General features: G+C 33.4%; 2 protein-coding genes across 2 annotated transcripts; both read right to left on the reverse strand.

The window, feature by feature from the left end:
* Positions 1 to 4,909: 4,909 nt before the first annotated feature.
* Positions 4,910 to 10,220, reverse strand: LOC128190190 (dCTP pyrophosphatase 1-like). Its single transcript, XM_052862128.1, has 7 exons — positions 9,947 to 10,220; positions 9,682 to 9,792; positions 9,450 to 9,484; positions 8,867 to 9,092; positions 5,924 to 6,034; positions 5,706 to 5,740; positions 4,910 to 5,555 (listed from the first exon to the last, which is right to left on the reverse strand). Exons 1-7 carry the CDS (start codon positions 10,063 to 10,065, stop codon positions 5,329 to 5,331), a joined length of 864 nt encoding a protein of 287 aa, XP_052718088.1. The 5' UTR covers positions 10,066 to 10,220; the 3' UTR covers positions 4,910 to 5,328.
* A 720-nt stretch (positions 10,221 to 10,940) lies between these two features.
* LOC128190189 (fatty acid-binding protein, heart-like) lies at positions 10,941 to 13,742 on the reverse strand. The gene is made up of 4 exons (XM_052862127.1): positions 13,561 to 13,742; positions 13,030 to 13,205; positions 12,622 to 12,735; positions 10,941 to 11,349 (listed from the first exon to the last, which is right to left on the reverse strand). The coding sequence occupies exons 1-4, from the start codon at positions 13,646 to 13,648 to the stop codon at positions 11,296 to 11,298; spliced, it is 432 nt and encodes a 143-aa protein (XP_052718087.1). The 5' UTR covers positions 13,649 to 13,742; the 3' UTR covers positions 10,941 to 11,295.
* Between the last annotated feature and the right edge of the window lie 2,196 nt (positions 13,743 to 15,938).

Consider the following 15,938-nt stretch of genomic DNA (forward strand, 5'->3'; position numbering starts at 1 on the left):
CTGTTGTGTACATGTCTGAAATTGGACACAGCGAGAGACTGGGCATTATCCATAAAGTTCCAGAATCCATACAGGTAGAATATTGGGCCCTCAGGTGTAAGAATTAAACTCTACTATGTATGGTAATTTGAAATCTACACCGTTCACAATAGGACTTCAATCAGGTAAATAGAAAAGTCGACGTGTGTCAGAAGGACTAGAGAGCTGGTCCTGTATTGTATAGACAGCACAGGGACGGTACGATGTTAAAAAAATTAACATTCTCAATCGCAAAACGTTAGAGCGAAATAGGCATTACATGTTAATATTAATACGCGAATTCCTTAAATTTTATAAGATTAAGGTATCTCACTCTTTAATGTTCTTGTATCAAGAATTTTTTTAGAATTATATCTTTGAAATCTGTTGACAAAATATGCTTAAAAATACAAAGATAATGGGAGGTCAGTGTTCATCCCTCTGAGTAATGGCCAATTTAATTTGACCTAAAATGCGATTTCAACCAATTTTACTATATGGATGTGAAGTTTGGGGATTTGGTAATATAGCACTGGTTGAAAAGTTACATCTGAAATTTTGTAAACATATCTTAAACCTAAACTCTTCAACACCAAATTATATGGTTTATGGGGAACTTGGACGATACCCACTAATAATTAATGTTAAAGTCCGCATGATAGCATTTTTGAGTAAACTTGTCTTTTCACAAAATAATAAAGTTTCGTTAAAACTACAATATGCAATGGGTAAAATGAACAGATGCTGGTTTAAATTTATTGTTAAAATATTGAATGATTGTCTATCTTTTATTTTGTATCAACAAAATGTAAATATCCAGTGGCTTAAGAAAACTGTTTTTCATATACTTCTAGACCAATTCAAGCAGTCATGGAATAGTGAAATGTATAATTCATCAAAAGGTTTTAACTATAGAATTTTTAAAACCACATTATCCTTGGAAAAATACTTATTAGATCTGCCTTCCAAATATCAGAAATCTTTTTGTATTTTTAGAACAAGTAATGCTAAATTGCCTATAGAACGAGGTAGATGGTATGATATACCTCGTGAAAACCGTATACAGTATGTACCATATGTAACTGTAATGAGATAGGAGATGAATTTTATTATTTCTTTCATTGTACAGATATTACAATTAAAGATAAGAGAGTTTATACATACCTTCATACTTCTACACACAACCAAATGTTTACAAATTTCAACAACTCTTTAATACTTATAATAAAAAAATTGTTGATTAATCTGTGTAAATTCATTAAAGTTATAATTGAGAGAGTTAGCTCTCTAGGTGAATTGCTAATCATACTTTTTTCCTTTTTCCTTTTTTTTCACTTTTGTATTGTCACTCCAATGCATGCAATGTATGTATTATATGTATTATTGTTCAATTTTTTTGTCATTTTTCTCAACACTGTAATTTATGCAGTTCAGAGAATAAAGAAATTGTCATTGTCAACATGATTAGGATTTGTAGTCAGTATTTTTAATTAAGCAAACTTATTTCTTCAAATATTGTTTTTAATTATGCACAATTGTCAGTTGGTCTCATTAAATAGAGGGATTATGAAAAAAAAATTGTACGAAGCTGCATATTTTTTGTGACCTTTTTGCACTTAAAATAGACAATATCTATAATTATCTTATAGTTTCAATTTGATTTGAAATAAAAAAACATTCTGAATTTAAGGAATTTTATAAAATTAATCCAGTTGTCTAGATATATGTATTCAGTATCATTTTGACATAATAAAACATGGGGGTAAGTGAAGTCAAATTTTAGATATATGGCTTCAATAATTATCGCAAAATTTGGCTTCAAAAATTCAGACATTTTCCATATTTGCATGATTTTATGCTAAACGTCTATCACTCTCAAAATTTAATTTTGTACATGTCACACAGGACCGATAGAACATGTCACAAACCTATCATTAAATGATAAAAATGTGAATAATGAATAAAGTATAATGAAAAGTATATTGTAAATTCATAAAACTACTTGTTTCTGTCATATTCGTCTAAAAAACATTCCGCACGAAAAAATTGTTTCTCCCAAAACCTGCTTGTTTCTTGAATTCAAATGGATTTTCTTTATGAATATTATGTAATTAAGAAATAATGATCTTTCTGTGATGATTAAATAAATAAAATCATATTCGTTTAAAATATAATGATCATCTACGCAATGAAATCAAAAAAGGATCGAGTGAGATACCTAAAGTGCGCAATACTTGGAAAGAGGTCAAAATTGAGGAACACATTTCATGGATCACAATCATATAGACAGGAAAAAATTGCAAATATGCTGTCCTGAATATTCACTCAAAACTTGGATTCCTCGGCACGTTATTTGAAGCCGTCCAAATTTTCAGTGAGTTACAATTCTTAACAATGTTTGGTATCAGGATAAAACAGTGTTAACTTAGCAAAGAGTTTTGCTTCACCGGATATATATACGATAATCGAGACTAATTTGAATGCTTTTCTTGACAGCACATTAATTTCTCATGGTACATCAGTAATGATTGCTGATTCAGGAACATCATAACTGCCTAAAAATTATATCTTAATTTTGGCGACTTTTAGCCGTCAATATATATTCCATATAAGATAAATTCCACCATTCCTTTTACATCTTTTTAATAAACCGATAGACACCCATTCCTTTTTTTGGGCCCACGACGTCTATGTAGGAATTACTTCTTAGTATGACTTTATACCGTATCACATGTATTGTGACACAATAGCCTGGAAATCCGTTGCTGGGACAAATTGTTCCAACCTATATTGTCCGAATTTTAAAGACCATGTATAATATGAGAACTATTGTCACCAGGAACATGTTTATGTACAGCTAATAAACAATAAATATTTCTATAATATGACCGCGCAACTCGAAATCCAATTCGAACACACTACAAATGCAACAATGCTGCAATAATAGATAGGTGATGAAATATCATATGTACCACAGACTCATTTAAAGTAAGCATTGAAATGTATATTTTCGATATTCATCGCCCTTTTTATAATTCTAGACTTATCAGTGTTTTCAATTGTGTATAAACTGTATGAAGAATAATTCTGTGTTCAGGAATGTCTTAAAAATTTCACAAAATGCAAGTTAATCCTTTGTAATTTGAAATGCGTTCCCGAATTTGGACACAACAGGAGGTTATAACTAGTATCTTTAGCGTCCACAGTGAGTCTCTACAGGTGTAAGGTATAAACTTTAATTTGAAATTTACACCTGAACAATTGAATCCCAATCTAGTAAAGGAAGGGGTCGACGTGTGTCAGCAGGAATGGAAGCCCGGTATTATATATCAAGACCGGTACGACGCCCAAACACTGGAGACAAACGAGGGAACATCTATACCATAGAAAACACATCAGGTAAAGTGGGATGGGGAGGAATGCTTTAAGGAATTCAGCACAAATAAATTTAAAGAAAGAGTTTGTCCCACATTGATATATGGAACTCTTTTCAAAACCTGTTGGTAGTTTTGATAAAAATTTATCAAATAATAATCAGTTAAAACTCGTTTGGATACACTTTAGCTCATCCAGTCTTTATTATAATTTTTTGTTCATGTCAATCATTTAAAGTTCATTATGTTGTACTAGTTTAAAATAAGTTTGGTTACAAAAATTACACGATCACATATATGTATAAGGAAATTATAATGCAAATATTTCGTCCCAGAAATTCACACAAAACCAAATATGATCCTTACGTTTTTTACATGTTATTTGAAGCCGTCAAAGTTTGTCCCTGCACGAGTAACAGAATTCTTGCATAATAATTGTCGTACTAGGAACAAACAGTTTCATGAATACACTGTGAGTTTTTTTCCTGACTTGGTTGCGTATACAACAGGGATTTCATCTGTTCCTTTTAGACCAACACATTAATTATAGCGTACATCACATCAATGACTGGGATATTACATTCTAACCACATGGTACTTGATTTTCTTTCTCCCAGTAAGTACTTGTATTAAGTTATTTGAATCATCACTGGAGCATGCGGATCTGCACCTATCATGCTGCTCTGATTTTATAATGATACACCAGCAGTTCCCGCCCTTGACTATTCACCATACTCTAAGACACCGGTCTCTTTCTGTAATAACAAAATATTATTATTCCTTTCTGATGTCCCTAAAACCCTCCTTTCCATTTTTCATGTAACTTTTGTTATTGTAGTAGGATAGGAGGAATGAGCATATAAATACAAGGAAATATAGAGCGGCCATAGTGCGAATCAAACCCGGAACCCCTGCAGCTCTACTGAGGAGCTCTACCACTGAGATGTCCAGATCGATATCTACGGTCCATATAGCCCCAGCTACTACACTCCTCCCTCTTTAAATGGTCTTTGAATATGAAGACAGAACAGAAGTTCACCTTGCCAGACTTATTCATATTGCCTGAATAAGGACGGCCACGAACCATATGTAGTAGGAATGGGCATATAATTACATTTTAAATACTAGTATATTGCTGGATCGGGAATCGAACCAGGACACCTGCAACTCTAGTCAGGAGCTATACTACTAAAGTAGCAAGGATTGGTTTGGGATAAAGTACCCGGTCTATATTTTTTAAAATTGGGAGTTGGTCTATAGAGTTTCAATTAATATAAAAACGAGCAAGTCCCTCGATCCCATTTTGTTTACTCACTGTATAGTTCACTCCCCTTTCTTGTACCAGCATGGGGTTATTCTCTTTAGAGAAGTGGATGTAGGCTATGCCTGTCCACTTCAATGTAATGTCCCTTCCTCTGTAACCTACATACCCCCTTTTCCTTTCTGGTACTTTGTAGGCTTAAACTTTCAAGCCAGTTACTCTCCACATTGTAAAAAACACTGAGCAGATTACTGTCTCTTTTTTTTTTATTAATTATTAGTCACACACGTAGGTCTAAGAAGTTAGTTTATCTATTTCAATGATAAAAATCATTAATAATAATAAAAATTCATATCTAACTGAGTAATTTGTGAAAATAATAGACCATTGTTACCAGAACAGAGTACTATGTGCTGCCTGTCTTTCACTCTGTGCTGTTGTTCCACTAATACTGTGTTGATTTTGGTTTGTCTCTACTCTCTGCTATTTTGGTTCCATTGACACTGGGCTAATTACATCTTACTCTGTGATGTTATTGGTCCTTTCATTTTGTACATTTTGGTTTCTTTCTCTCTTTGAGGAAATGTTTCACCGACTCTGGTATCCTGATGTTATTGCTGTTTACAAAGACTGTGCTGTTAAAGAGTTCTATTTGTCTTTTTATTGAAACTTTCTCTATTTACCAGTAGTGTCTGTCTTTCCATCCTTTTCTGCCGTGTTTTCTGTAGGTTTATTGATTTTACCGTAGGCCCTGTGGACCGGGTATTTCTCCCTGTTTAGCTGGAACTTCTGTAGCACTGCTGTGGGTAGGTCTATGTGACATCTCTCCGCCAGTCTGACCAGGCTGAGTAAAACGTCACTCATCTCCTGGCCGACATGATCTCTCTCCTCCTGACTGAACTCTGTAATAGGTCCAGTTTATACTTACAGTGTGTTAAACAATAATTCTTTATTGGGTTTATAATTATAAATTCTGATCAATAGTCAAGTAAAAAATAGTCAACATTACAGAATAAAAAAAAACTCTCAAAAGTTAAAATTTGTAGCCTTACCAGGAAGTCCAACTTCTACATGTCCTTTATATCGACTGAAAAATTAAAAGCAGACAATGAATGTATTTATAAAATTGGTGTTCTGTTAAAAAAAGGAACTCCAAAGAGAATGTCTCAAAACTCTTTATATTGATCAATCACCTCTCACTCTATTCATTTCAGATTTCTTTAAGTTTCAGATTTCACATTAAAACTTTTAAAGCTCCATAAAAACTCACAAGATTTCTGCCAGCTCCCCGACTTCCCCCACCATGTCAAAGAGAACATCTCTGGGTGGATGAAACTGGTCCCAGTCCCTTTCTCTACAGAACACGGCTTGTATTTCACGTCTGAAATATATGTTATAGCACATTGTTCAGGTCTGTGGTGTTCTTCCAGCCTAAATTATTTATATATCTATAAAACTTACAACAGACTTTTAGCTGTGTTCTAGTACAATGGAGCACTGATTTATGTAAAGCTTCGGTCTGATAATATTTAAATATTAATATTGATCGTATTAATAAATGAAAAAAAGGTTTGGTTATATCATTTATATTTAATGCATTCCATTAATACATACATTTTCTCAAGTGTTTGGTCACTGCTGAATTTATAGCCTGTCTCGTTTTCCCTGTTATTCATTGCTAGAAAAGCGAAAGTAGAAAGTAAACCACGAACACGTGGATTTTTAAACCCCGATCCCGATGATTGTCCGCCCTGCAACATTGTGTACATATAAAACGTGTAACCTTCGCCAATTCTGTTAAAGGGACTTGGACACGATTTGACTTTGATTTTTCAAATTTTATTTTTCCATTTTAAATGTTTATAATGATGAATATAGAAGTTTATAATGCTATGTCAAAATTTGAAAGTCAAATATCAAATTATAAGCAAGATACAGAGTTCACAATTCTTTGTTTTGTAATCAAAGCTCAATATTGTCAATTTTTACATATGTGTTGTATTGGTGTAAGTTTCAATCAAATTTATCTTTCTTTTGTTGATAATAGTATTTATGAAGATAATGAATTAGTTTAAATTTTTTTTACGTGTCATTTTGTCTAAGAGATGGTAATTTTCTACATTACATTTTTTGTAAACAACTATAAGACTCGAGCTTTTTTTTACTTTACAACCAATTTTTACCTCTGTATCTCGCTTGTAACTTGACTTTAACATTCAATATTTTGGTCAATCATTTTAAATGCACCAGTTAACCATTTTATACATAAAAAATAAAAATAAAAATTTTGATCTTAAATCGTGTCCAAGTCCCTTTACCCGCCAAAATTCATTAAATCTTTCGACATCTTTTGGTACATTTAAAATCTGTATTATAGGTGTTTTTGTATAGGGAAATGTACCGATTTTTCCGAATCGAAGACATATTTTACCAAGTACTGAGTATTCAAAAACAAATTTTTCTGAAATTCATATATTACTGCAATGTATGGTGGGTAAAAGTAATCATAGGCATAGGCGTCGGAACCGGGGGAGGGGGCTATGGGGGACGGGGGCTCAGCCTTCCTCCTCTTTTTGCAAAGTAGGCACACAACATCGTGGATGGGCCAGCCCCCCCCCCCCCCCCCCCCACACACACACACTTTTTCTCGCTACAGACATAATTGTTCCTGAATTACCTTAAAAACATAGAAATATTAATAGTGATAATGAAAATTGGAGTTAAGAGAATCTTTATCTAGGCATGGAATGAATTAATATTTTTTAAAGATGAAAACTAGAGCTTGAAGTCTGTGTTACGGACGGCGTAGGTCCACTAGGCGTTGGTGTTACAGATGGGGTACATGTATGTACATGCTGTACGATATCTTGACACTATCGTCTGTTTTCATTGCATCGAACAAATTATGAATCAACAATTTGCCAATAGAGTTAAGATCAAACATTAGTCCATTTACGTTTAACAAATAACGCTTTAGAAAAAGTGTCTTAATTGCAATTAAAATTGTCTTCACTTATTGCCATTATTTCAGGCGCGTTTACAAACATTTTTTAAAGAAGATGGGTGAATAAGGCGTGTAAACTGCCCATATGAGGAAAGATAAGATACTATAAAATTTAAAATATGAACAAATCTCATAATTTCTTTCTCAATTAATAAAAACAATGTATATTTACCATAACATCGATTTATAACCTTTAAATATGTTAAATATTTAGAGTAGGTTGATTTAAACTGGCGTATGCGTGTCAAAACCTCCAAATAGTGTCATTTTTAGAACTTCAATGCCTTTTCTTTTATAGAGTGGGTCTGGGCTCCATATTTTTGTCATAGTCTATATAAGGTTTAAAGTAAATCAAACCGATTTCAATCAACAAAAACATGGAGAGTAACCCACTATACTTTTAAAATGTCATTTTGTATCCCAACAATTGAACGTTTTAGAGAAATACTACAAGTCCGTAAATTCGTGGTTGAAGTTCCATTTAGTATTTAACAGTGAAGATTGTTGTGACTGAAATGGCTGAGTGGTTAGAGCACCAGACATTAGGTAACATTATAGATCTAGGGTTTTTAAGTTGTGGGTTCGATACCACCAAAACTTTAGAATTTTTTTTTCTTATCGTTTTTTAAAATATTCAAAACTGAATAGTTAGAAATCGTGCTTTTGTAAACTTGTAAATTAACATCGTATAGTATATATGGTTGGAATTAAAATTAATTTGAAATTTTTTTTTACGACAAAACCAAATGGGCATTTGCGCTATCTTGTTCCCCCATCTTCTTTGCTAAATTCTTAGATATCAGTTCATTTGGTTTCATTTTCAATCTTACAAGAAAAGCAAGTCTATCTATCAATGACAAGAAAAAAGGAACAATTGATCAAACATAAAACTTTATTTTCAACATCAAGCATTAAAACAAAATGAACGTTTAATCAGTTAGGCTGAGAGAAAAATTGGACCCTGTAACAAACCATGGCTGTGTCTAGCTGTGTGTCTGGGTGCCTAAGTGTCTGTCCTTCCGTGCTCCTAAATCTTCATCTCCACACAGACACCAGTGACAAACTCTCAATGACACTGGGCCCAGTTGACAGCCAGTCTTTTTTTTTTTTTATAAAACGTACACATAGTTTAACGCATGTGTAATAAATGTAACCACATGCACACTGTGTGCTCTTTGGCTAAGAAATACTGTTGTCTCATTCATTTACTGGTCCCCATTGGGGAGTGCCTTCCCAGCATCCTCTGCCGCGTACGCCGTATACTTCTTGTTGTTACCGTAAGCCTTATTGACGGGGTATTTCTGTGCGTTGTGTTCTATTTTCTGCAGCACGGCGGAGGGTAGGTCAATACGACACCTGTCTGCCAGCCTCACTAAATAAATCAGAATGTCACTCATCTCCTGCCCCACGTGATCTCTCTCCTCCTGACTGAAGTCTGTAGTTAAAGAATTTACATGTTAACGTACACTTGCTACTGGATATGGTTCAACAATCTGAAGTTGATATTAGTATGGAATATTGTAACATTATTAATTACTTCTACATTGTGTGTGAGCACTGGAGAGCAAAACATCATTTGCAGTAAGGGTTTTCAAAATTAAAGTAATACACAGTTTTAATACATAATTTGGCAATTAATGAAAAATTAAAATAATAAACACAATGCACTATGATTAATTGTTTGCTTAATAGATAATGTAGATTGAGACATGCATGTAATATCGTATACAGCTTGTTATCTTATATCGTATACAGCTTGTTATCTTATATCGTATACAGCTTGTTATCTTACCCGGAAGTCCTACATCAACCTCTCCTTTCCACTGACTGTAAAACAGAGACAAAACAAAGCAACATGAAAATAGCTCTGCTTTCATTTAACCACGCGGGGTTCTATATTTTTTCAGAAAATCTGTGGAACATTGTGTTCGCCGGGAGAAACGAGATGGTTTGTGCTCTTAACCCTTTTCCGGTTATTTCAATTTTACAATTTGAATTTAATAAGTTGAATTCCAAAAACTCACAAGATTTCTGCTAGCTCCCCAACCTCTCCGACCAGGGCCAGTAGTACATTCCTGGGTGTATGAAACTGGTCCCAGTTCCTCTCCCTACAGAACACAGCTTGCATTTCTCGTCTGAAACATCACCGTAAAGTATATTTACAACTGGCTATCTGGACATAAAGTACATGCTCAAGATCGGTAAATACATGTGTATACAATATAAGGGTACAGTATATATACATGTATCACAGTATCAGTAATAAAGAGTTCATAGTAAATAAGTTACATTTTCTCAAGAGATGGGTCCTCACTAAATCGGAATTCGTCCTTCAATTTAGAATTCGCAGAATCCGTCCCATCAGATGTATCTACGTTCGATAATTTCTGTTTCTTTGATTCACTCATGTTGTGCGATCAAAAGTGAAACTAGAAATGTACACGTGTTTTCACCATAATATTGACCCCGATCCCGATGTAATATATGTATAAATATTAGCCTGGAGGCACTGCCGATTCTTTCTTAAGTTAATCTGACTCAGTTTGGCCTTTGAAAGAAACTGGTACAAAAAGTGGTGTATACTTGTAATATCAGAGTGAGACTGATAAAGAACCCAAACATGGTCCCCGAATGACATAGCAGCAACTGACTCATCCTAAGTATGAAAACTACTACCGGTATGTCTGTAAGTAAACTTCGTACGGACTATACGTGTATATTTCAATGAGTGAAATGCAATTCTATGTTTATGAAAGTTTTATTCTCTCTTCAAAGGATATACTTCATATTCCAGAGAAAAAAATCCTTAAAGCTTAGAAATAGCTTAAAAATTAAAAAATAAATAAATAAAAAAGGACTGGAACAAAATGCAGCTTAAATATTTGTTTCTTTTTCCGAGTCATTAACCCGTAGCGTTAAAATCCCAATCGTTCTAAAATATTTTGATGATTAAATTCTTCAATGTAGTTAACAAAATAATGAATATTTTTCATAGCACTTTCAACGACTTGTCCCTATCCATACATTTGTCTAAAAACAAAATGTATGTCCCTTAATTCAAAACAATGCAGTTTTAATCTCTGTAAAACTTATCGGTTTGTAATGATAATCAGAAAGAAGACTTGTCTATGGTGATAGGGACACGACCTATAAAATCAAAGTACTGGCATGTATATATTTTCCGCTTTTGAGATGATACAAATCATACAAATTGAAACCGATAATTGAAATTCATTCAGTTGACTAACAACTAAATAATTGAATAAAAACAAATAAAAGAACCCCGAATGCATTCCATTTTACTAACACAGCATCATCAACACATATTTAATGCATATGATAAATTTCCTTTTACTTCATCTTTGATTCCATGAAAATGTATAAGAATTTTGCAGACTAAGACACTGTGTATTATATTCCACCGTATATGTTACAGCAGTACTTGTACTGTACCAGTACTTGTATAATGAGACACGTCAAGGACACGGGTACACACCAAGGTCAACAGTTATGGATACCCGCACATTTATCACAACACAATAGCGGGTCGCCAAGCATGGCCGACGCACACCAATAAATCCATGCTCGAATTTCTGTCTGTTCACAATTTATGTGTGTCTAATTGTCCAGGATATTCGTCAGCTCTTCCGTTTGTAAAACATTTTACAGACAACGTCATTCACTATTAGAGTCTGTAAAAAAGGGAGAAAGGTACATGTAGAAATTTAATATTGAAATTTTTTAGCAGAAAACAAGTCAGTCGAAATAATTTAGAAATAATTCATTAAAAGTAGAAAAATGTACAAATAATTAATTAAAAGTACAAATAATGTAAAAATAACTAACTGAAAGTAGAAATAAAATATTTTTGTTATTTTTTTTTTTAGAAATAATGTATTCACATGTAGAACTGGTAATGTAAAAATGAGTAGAGTAGAATTAATGTAATTAAAACACAGTAAAATGAATTAAGTTGATATAAATAGAAATGCATGTATACATCTGTATCCGGCCAGGATAAATCGGAATACAATGAAGTAATACGATATGTATATATATTCATTAAATCTGTTCACTTTGATTAAGAACCATCTAGACGCACTCGAATATTTTAAAATAAAAAATACAAATATTGATCATAGTTACTCCCTGATGATATTCATGCATGGGTAAACAGCGGGAATTTAGATAGATTTTATCTCTATTCTTCAGCCAAATGAATGAGAAAATAACTCTAATTTTTTTTTTACATGCACTTTTCTGGAGGTCACTACTAAGATAGGAAAATGAAGCCTCGGAAATTTATTGTTATCGGTCACAACTTGCATTCCGTGGATTTTCTTTTGTTTTCTGCGATGAAAGGCGTCACAATAGTAGACCAAACACTGTACCATTAAGTTTATGCAGCACATTTTCTGAAAATCTTTTTCGACATTCATAACCATTAAGTTTAAACAATTTGTATTTGCTAGAATGAAGAATTTTTTTCCCTATTGAACCGCCTCCATTCAATTCTCCTTCTATCTCGTCTTGTCAAAAAATATTTCATTGCAAACATAATAAATTACATGGCCGATAGTGTAAGAAAATTGTGCGAGTTAGAAATTAATGTCAGATTTCCCATTACAAATCTCCGTAACATTTCTCGTTTTTTGTCAATTTTGATGGAAAATAAAAAACGCTGACATGTCAGTGAAAAATATATACTATTTTCATTTCCTTTAAATCAGTTTTAGTTGTATTTCTTTGACAGGTGTGTGTATATATTTTCTGCGTTAAAAAATCGTGCAAATATGACGGAAACGGTGGCATTTACTGTGTATTATTAAATTCTTATTCAACAGTCGATCATCTGTGTCATTGAGAGCTGATTAGTAGTAATTATACATTAAAGAAACGCCTGTATATAGCCAGTACAGAGTAAGACCTAAATCAAGCTGGGACCGCCCAGACGGGTCACCTACCATGACCAGCTGACCCTCCACAAGTTCCCGGATGACGCGGGTTGGCAGCGCCTTGGAGCCTGGGGTCGGCTCAGAAACCGTGACCAGCTGATTTTTGTCCCACGTGTGTACCTCCTGAACAAAATACAAAGAAAGCAGACGTCAGCGCGGAAGTTCACAAAGTACTCGGCAGTTTAAATCATTCCACTCTGTCGATAGCTCAGGAAAATTAATCTACTCTCTGCATGAATGTTGAATGACTCATGCTGTTTACAAATGTACATTCATTGCAGGATAAGAACTAATTCAATTGTTTTCTTTGTTCGCTCTGTAAAATTTTCAAAGTTTCACTTTTACTTATTTTCAAGTAGATTGTAAATCTAACGTTAAATCAAATAAAAAAATACCCCCCCCCCTAACAATTCATACCTTCATTGGGTTATGCATTAGGTCCGTGATGAAGATTTCCGTGCCCAGGGGCGCCTTGTGGTCTGTGTTTTTGGGACCTTTGTTTTGTATCCTCAGTTGTCCATCCTCCATAGATATCACCATAGTAACGTACAAACTAGCGGCTTGGGCAAGCTTCCGAAGGATGAAGTTCACGCCTAGCCACAATAAAAAAGAAAATAGAAATGATGGATTAAAATTCATTCCATACATGACGTTTTTTAAGATTTGAATTATATTCTGAAAGAACAATTAAGAACATAAACGTTCTTCATGAAATCAAAATTTCTCTATTACCTATATTAGTTTTTAACAGAATCAACTTAAAAATTCCAATTCTTATAAAAAAATATATAACGTGGATATTTTTTATTTCAGTTAAAGCTCGATACGCGTGAAAAATATAAATATAGACACCTGTATTTTGATAAATGGAAAAGATACTAAACAAAGACAGAGATACATATTTATACTTTAAGATCAAAACTTCGACCGTCCCCGCGAGTCTCTTACCGCACTCCTTCAGGTATCCGTCCAGATTCTCGTTCCTATACAGGGCCCACACCCCGGCTATCGTATCCTCTATCCCAGCCACCTCCATTACCGCCAGATTGCACGTGCGTATGCCCGTGTTCTCAGCTGTGCTACTACTGTACGCTTAGATCCTGGATGACGTCATTAACGATCAGGCGATCTCACTTTTCCGTCCTATTTCTCACAGGTAAAAAGACTAGTTCCTCAAGAGTGATTCATCAGGGCCTAGAGAAAAACTATATTTATCACTTCATGTACATTTAAAACTGATAAATGATTAAAGATAAATTTTGTAGTAATCAATTGTAAGTATCTGTCAATTATCTTATGCGTAATCTGTTTAAAGCCTTAACTCTTTGTTAAATCCAAAATGAGTTTTAGAATACAATTTATTTAACTACACCTAAACTTGTGGTACAAGGTTATAAATATCTTTCTATTCAAATAACAAATTGGTCTGAACTTATTTTATTGCAATATAATTACAATGAGTAATGTATGAATACAAGTTCTAAAACTTATGTAGCCCTCTCACTATACCATGTATACAATAATTAACACACGATTTTCCCATTCCCAATTAAATGTCACCCATGTGTATATAAGTATAAGGATTAAAGATTAAGAATAAGATTTCAGTGAGCACATTAATTTTAATTCAAAAGTATATACGCAATCAAAATACCAAATTATACCAAGTCTAAAAATTGTCGAAATTAAAAAAAACCCAGCATAAATTACAAAAAAAAACAACCCAAAACAAAACCCAAAAAACAAAAAGAAAACCAAAACCGCGACAAAATAGATACATAAGATCAGCGACCCGCGTAACCTATGAAGTTAATCTAGATTTTTACGCGTGAGTTGATATGCATGCATTTACAATATTTAAAAGTGTTCGGTCGTTCATCAAATCTAGGACACGCACGCACGCAGACAACACACATTATATATAAAATTCACAAAAAACGTATTACATTGAAGTACAGAAGAATTCATCTGCTATATACATAGTTATGCAAATTGTGCAAAACTTCACATCGTAAATAATTTTTGAATTATTAGCTTTTTCAGCGAGATAACAGTATCGTCAGCATAGAAAAAGAATACAAAATTCCAAATAAAGAAAAATTTCACCCTGTCCAAGATCGGTAACACTCTCTGCATAAAATATATTTTCATATCTATTCTAATCGTGTTGTACAGCGCCCCAATTATATCCATAAAAAGCCAAATACCTCAAATCAACACCATTTTAACCTAAAATATCAGCTTAGAATTCAGAAGAATCGTTTTTGAAAGCCATATCCCGAAATTCAGAATACTTTTATTTTATGGCGACGATTTAAGTTTTGCCGTTTCGTACATCTAAGAAATCATAAATAATCAAGAGGAAGTAATAAAGTATAAACGTTATAAACTTTGACGCTTCAGATTGACACTAAGACTGTTAATGAATACCATTGTATAAACTAATTTATTAGAAATGTCATGTATGTACATATATGTGTGTTGTGAAAGAAGAAAACTTAAAAACTAAAAGAGCGAGGTTAACATAAGCCCTTTGGCGTGTTTCTCAACTATTGTAGCAGGTCGAGACCACTATATTTTGTGACGTCGGCATAAATTTGCATACTAAATTAGGCATCTGTTTACTTTTATCGACAAACCAATCAAGTGAATGAGTTGCAAGGCATTGTGGGCTTCTACAAGTTTCAGTGTATACAAAGCGTATTGAAAAATATACTATTTTGAATTGTCTTTTGGAAACTCATTTTGAATGATTTTTCAGAATTTATGAAAGTAATATGGACAATTATGACTGAACTTCAATTTCTATTCTCACATTTAAAAAATATTGCATATGAGGACTTATATCAACCTATTTGAATACCCCATTGTCAATGTTAAAAAAAGAGATACGTCCTATTGAATTTAAAGCAGTGAGTACTGTTTTTTTCACCTGATACCCCATATTTGGGACAACATTTCTTCAGGGACATTCATCAGAATGCGTAACGGACAAACTACTTTATGCTGCATATACATGTAGCTTGCGCGTCTGCGTTTGTATATTTGTGCACTTCTACTACCGTGGCTATTCACGTATGTTAAAAATGTACAGTTACCTGTATTTATTTCTAGTGCACAATGATAAAGTCACCAATATACAAATGTGAGTTTTTTTCTTATCAAAATATGTTTGTACTTGTATCCGTATGTTTGTCAGTCGTTTGATACTGATCATTTTTGAAGCAACAATTAATCAACTAAAACAACAGTACTTTTTAATGTGAGCATGGAACAAAGTTAATGGTACGTAATCTTTCCTTTTTTACCCTCTAAAGTAAAAATCA

This window comes from Crassostrea angulata, chromosome 6, assembly GCF_025612915.1.
Source record: "Crassostrea angulata isolate pt1a10 chromosome 6, ASM2561291v2, whole genome shotgun sequence".
In the NCBI taxonomy this organism is placed as follows: Eukaryota; Metazoa; Mollusca; class Bivalvia; order Ostreida; family Ostreidae; genus Magallana; species Magallana angulata.